This window comes from Colobus angolensis, unplaced genomic scaffold (assembly GCF_000951035.1).
Source record: "Colobus angolensis palliatus isolate OR3802 unplaced genomic scaffold, Cang.pa_1.0 Scaffold356, whole genome shotgun sequence".
NCBI classification, from domain to species: domain Eukaryota; kingdom Metazoa; phylum Chordata; class Mammalia; order Primates; family Cercopithecidae; genus Colobus; species Colobus angolensis.
Genome location: NW_012116888.1, coordinates 403,347 through 409,283, shown reverse-complemented (window position 1 = coordinate 409,283; position 5,937 = coordinate 403,347). Strand labels below are relative to the sequence as shown.

Here is a 5,937-nt window from a genome sequence, read left to right as displayed (position 1 = left end):
CTCAAAAAATAAAAATAAAAATAAAAAATTTACATGGAGGCGTCAGACACAGTGGCTCACACCTGTAATCCCAGCATTTTGAGAGGCCGAGGCGGGCGGATAACTGGAGGTCAGGAGTTCAAGACCAGCCTGGCCAACATGGTGGAGCTGTGTCTCTACTAAAAATAAAAAAATTAGCCAGGCATGGTGGTGGGCGCCTGTAATCCCAGCTATTCAGGAGGCTGAGGCAGAAGAATTGCTTGGGCCCAGCCTGGGCGACAAGAGCAAGACTCCATCTCAATAAATAAATAAATAATAAAAATTCATATGGAAACTCACAAGCCCTAGAATAGCTTAAACATCTTGAAGAATAAAGTATAAGTAAACATGCTAACTGATATTAAGATGTATTTTAGAGCTACAGTACTCAATACACTATAGCATTCATGGAAAAATAGAAACATAAATCAGTGGGGCCAGGCGTGGTGGCTCACGGCTGCAATCCCAGCATTTTGGGAGGCCGAGGCAGGTGGATCACCTGAGGTCAGGAGTTTGAGACAAGGCTGGCCAACATGGTGAAATGCCATCTCTACTAAAAATACAAAAAATTAACCAGGTGTGGTGGCGCAGGCCTGCGCTCTCAGCTGCTTGGGAGGCTGAGGCATGAGAATTGCTTGAACCCAGGGGGCAGAGGTTGTAGTGAGCCAAGATCACACCTCTATGCAACAGAGCAACACTCTGTCTCAAAAACAGAAGAAACATAAATCAGTGGAAGAGAATAGATAACTCAGAAATAGACCAAAGCATATATGCCCATCTGATATTTGAAAAAGGTGCAAAAGCTATTCAATAGAGGAAGGATACATTTTTGAACAAATTGTACTAGATAAGGTGGTTATCAACAGGCAGAAAAATGAACATCAACATAAGCCTCACACCTCATACAAAAACTAACTCAAAATCGATCATGGACTTAATAATTTTTCAGAAAAAAGGAGATAGGGCTTGGCAAAGAGTTCTTGAGCTTGACTCCAAAAGTATAATCCATAAAAGTAAAAATTGGTACATTGAACCTCATCAAAATAAAACTTCCGCTCTGTGAAACACCTCATTAGAGGATAAAAAGATGAGCTACAAACTGGATGAAAGGATTTTTAAGTCATGCATATGACAAGGGACTCAGATCTAGAATATATAAACAACTTTAAAAACTTAACAGTAGGCCGGGTGCGGTGGCTCAAGCCTGTAATCCCAGCACTCTGGGAGGCTGAGGCGGGCGGATCACGAGGTCAGGAGATCGAGACCATCCTGGCTAACCTGGTGAAACTCCGTCTCTACTAAAAAAATACAAAAAACTAGCCGGGCGAGGTGGCGGGCGCCTGTAGTCCCAGCTACTCGGGAGGCTGAGGCAGGAGAATAGCGTGAACCCGGGAGGCGGAGCTTGCAGTGAGCTGAGATCCGGCCACTGCACTCCAGCCAGGGCGACAGAGCGAGACTCCGTCTCAAAAAAAAAAAAAAACTTAACAGTAAACAAAAACAGACACAAAATCCGATTAGAAAAAGAGCAAACAGTAAGACCCCATCTCTACAAAAAAATACAAAAAATAGCCAATGTGGTGGCGCACACCTGCATACCTAGTATTCCTGAGAATTGAAAATATATGTTCACAAAAATTTGTATGCAGATCTTATAGCAACATTACTAACAAGAGGCAGACAAGAATGGAAACAATGCAAACGTCCATCAGTTGATGACTGAATGAACAAAAATGATTCTTCAGCCAAAGAAAGAAGTGAACATGCTACTAATCCACACTACAACGGGGATGAACCTTGAAAACTTTGTGCTAAGTGAAATTAGACACGAAAGGCCACATACTGTGTGATTCCATTTATATGAAATGTCCAGATGAGGCATCCATAGATACAGAAAGTAGATTAGTGGTTGTCAGAAGCTGGGGTGAGGAGGGAGTAGTGAGTGACTGCTAATAGGTACAGAGTTTTTATTTTGGTAAGTGGTGAAACTGTTCTAAAAATTAAACTGTAGTAGGCTGGGCATGGTGGCTCACACCTGTAATCCCAGCACTTTGGGAGACCAAGGCGGGCAGATCACGAGGTCAGAAGACCGAGACCATCCTGGCCAACATGGTGAAACCCTGTCTACTAAAAATACAAAAATTAGCCAGGCATGCTGGTACACGCCTGTAATCCCAGCTACTCGGGAGGCTGAGGCAGGAGAATTGCTTGAACCCAGGAGGCAGAGGTTACAGTGAGCTGGGATTGTGCCACTGCATTCCAGCCTGGGCAACAGAGTGAGACTCCATCTCAAAACAAACAACAACAACAAAAAAACTGTAGTAATGGTTTAAAACTCTTGAATATACTAAAAGCCATTGAATTGTACACTTTCAAAGCATAAAAAATTTTTGGTTTGTGAATTATACTTCAAGCTACTAAAAAAGATATATCAATTATTTAATGTTAATGGACAATTCCAATGTATCCAGTTTTTTTCTATTGCAATGCTACAAGGAACCTACTTGAACATGCATCTTTATGCCTTAACCTTCCTGGTAGTTCTATGAGATATAGTGAAGGAAGGGCCGAGGTATTGTCTTTGTAGTCTTTATTGTGGTAACCAGTGACCAGTAGTACAATAGTATTTATTTTAAGTGCTTAGACACTCTGAATTTCTGTAAAACTGAGGTTTCGTGGTCATAGGCAGCCAAGATAGTGTTGACGACCCACATGGAGAAAGAGTTGGTAGGATAATCCTGGGTACTTTTGAGGGGAGAAGGAAGCATGTGGGAGACTGGAGTAAGGAAGGGAAGGAAAAAGGTGAGCAGGACGTTGAAAGCCTCTTGTGGGGTTTTCGTATTTCCTTTCTGGCTTTATAGAGAACTCTTGGTTTGAATTGGACTAGTTTCTCTTTTGCTTTTTCCCTGTTAGGTGAAGGCATTCTCATCTCGTCAGAGGCTTCAGAGCTTCTCGATTTCATAGACAACCAGGGCCAAGTGCACGTGATCCAGAAATATCTTGAGCACCCTCTACTGCTTGAGCCAGGTCATCGCAAGTTTGACATTCGGTAATGCATTCATGTCCATAGCTTTTGTTTTTCTTCATCTGAAAAAACTGCCATGGTATACGGTGGGGAGAGGGACATGGAATATGAGGAAGTGTTTGACCATGTTTAATATGTTACCAAAATTGAGCGCAGCTGAGCGGAACTGAGCTTCTGTACCTAATTTTCTATTTTTCTTTCTTCTTTTTTCCATCTAGGAAATGTTACTACAATTATGGATTTTCTTTTTAAAAAAATATTCTTTTCTGGCCAGGCACAGTGGCTCACACCTGTAATCTCAGCATTTTGGGAGTCCGAGGTGGGCAGATCACCTGAGGTCAGGAATTTGAGACCAGCCTGGCCAACATAGTGAAACCCCATCTCTAGTAAAAGCACAAAAATTAGCTGGGCATGGTAGCAGGCACCTGTAATCCCAGCTACTCGGGAGGCTGAGGAAGGAGAATCACTTGAACCCGGGAGGGGAGGTTGCAGCGAACTGAGATTGCACCATTGCACTCCAGCCTGGGCAACAGAGCGAGACTCCTGTGTCAAAAAGAAAAAAAAAATCTTTTCTATGAAAAATGACTTGTGGATTCAAAGAAATGAATATAAATGTATGATCTTGCTTATGGAATAAACTGAGAGATGTACATGAAACACGTAATTCAGACACAACAGGTTGTGCAATCTTGCCAAATAATTTCTCCTCACTTCATTATTTGTGTCTCACTCTGTGGATTTTATGACCACACCTCAGGGGATTGTACGTTTCTGAGCAAAGGGCTTGGCATGGAGAAAGAGGTTGTGTGGTGCATTCTAAAGCTAAACAGCCCTGCCTCTTCAGCTTACCCTTGGCCTTGCTGTCAGCTCCTTGCCAAGGACTCTGTCTCCTTGATTGCTTCATAACGATTTGTCGCTTCTTGAACATCAACCCTATGTCAGATCATCTTCAGGAGGAACACTATTAAGATTACTAGAAGAGGAAACATGAGGAATGGAGGTTTCATAGGTGAACCTTAAAATCCAGCCCATCTAGGGCTGGGTGCAGTGGCTGATGCCTGTCCAGCACTTTGAGAGGCCAAGGCGGGTGGATCACCTGATGTCAGTATTTCGAGACCAGCCTGGCTAACATGATGAAACCCTGTCTCTACAAAAAACGCAAAAATTAGCCGGGCGTAGTGGCATGTGCCTGTAATCCCAGCTACTCAGGAGGCTGAGTGAGGCAGGAGAATTGCTTGAACCTGGAAGGCGGAGGTTGCAGTGAGCCAAGATCACACCATTGCACTCCAGCCTGGGCAACAAAAGCAAAACTCCGTCTCAAAAAAACCAAAAAACAAAAACAACCCATCTGAATCTCTTCAAAATGCTTTATTTATCTTTTGATCAAAGTCTCCCTGTTATTTATGGTAAAATGTTTTGTTTGCCTCACTGTAGTGATAACTCACTATCTTAGCTAAATCATTATATGCCTCTTACAGTTTTAGAAACATCCTCCTTCCCTAGTTGCCTCCCACTACTCACCTACCCCCTAAAAGAAGTCAAGATGTGGGGACTGATGTATATAATATGCAGAAACTTTGGATGACTTGAGTAAAGCCATGTTTTTATTGAATTGCAGAAGCTGGGTCTTGGTGGATCATCAGTATAATATCTACCTCTATAGAGAGGGTGTGCTTCGGACTGCTTCAGAACCGTATCATGTTGATAATTTCCAAGACAAAACCTGCCATTTGACCAATCACTGCATTCAAAAAGAGTACTCAAAGAACTACGGGAAGTACGAAGAAGGAAATGAAATGTTCTTCAAGGAATTCAATCAGTACCTAACAAGTGCTTTGAACATTACCCTAGAAAGTAGTATCTTACTACAAATCAAACATATAATAAGGTAACTTAATTGTATCTTTTTTGATTACGTGTTTCTTCTGGAAGGAGCTTTAGGTGTCTATGCCTTTTAACGAATTGTTTCATATAAGTTGTCTAATTTATGGGCAAAAATTTTTTGTAATATTCCTTTATTTTTCTTTTAATGTCTGTAGGTTCTGTAATGATGTCTCCTCTTTCATTTCTGATCATGAATTTATATATATATGTATATATTTTTTTTTTGGTAGAGTTTTACTCTTGTTGCCCAGGCTGCAGTGCAATGGTGCGATCTCGGCTCACTGCAACCTCCGCCTCCTGGGTTCAAGCAATTATCTTGCCTCAGCCTCCCAAGTAGCCTGGATTACAGGCATGTGCCACCATGCTGGGCTAATTTTGTATTTTTAGTAGAGACGGGGTTTCTCCACCTTGGTCAGGCTGGTCTCGAACTCTTGACTTCAGGTGATCCACCTCCCCCCTTGGCCTCCCAAAGTGCTGGGATTACAGGCGTGAGCCACCATGCCTGGCTAATTTATATTTTCTCTCTATTTTGCTTGGACAGATTGACTACACATTTATCAATTTTATCAATCGTTTCAAAAAATTAGCTTTTGGTTTTGTTGATTTTCTCTATTTTTCTTTTCAGCTTATTTATGCACTTTATTATTCTCTTCCTTTTGCTTTTTGGAGGATATAATTTACTCTTTTTCTAGTTGTGCTTTTTGTTTGTTTGTTTTTTAAGAGATGGTGTCTCATTTTATTGCCCAGACTGGAGTACAGTGGTGTGATCATAGCTCACTGCTGCCTCAAACTTTTTGGCTCAAGGGATCTTCCTGTCTCAGCCTCCCAAGTAGCTGGGACTACAGGTGTACACCACTGTGCCTGGCTAATTTTTTTATTTTTTGTAGAACTGGGTCTCACTGTCTTGCCCGGGCTGGTTTCAAGCTCCTGGGCTTAAGCAGCCCTCCCATCTTGGTCTCCCAGAGTGCTGGGATTATAGATGTGAGCCACCATGCCCAGCCTATTCCAGTTTT

At 42.1% G+C, this 5,937-nt stretch overlaps 1 protein-coding gene across 1 annotated transcript in view; it reads left to right on the top strand.

Moving 5' to 3' along the window:
- TTL (tubulin tyrosine ligase) overlaps window positions 1-5,937 on the top strand; it is a 52,028-nt gene that overhangs the window by 25,318 nt on the left and 20,773 nt on the right. Inside the window, exons 3-4 of the mRNA XM_011953097.1 lie at window positions 2,929-3,064; window positions 4,659-4,928. Of these exons, the coding sequence (XP_011808487.1) occupies window positions 2,929-3,064; window positions 4,659-4,928 (406 nt within the window). The remainder of the gene's footprint in view (window positions 1-2,928; window positions 3,065-4,658; window positions 4,929-5,937) is intronic.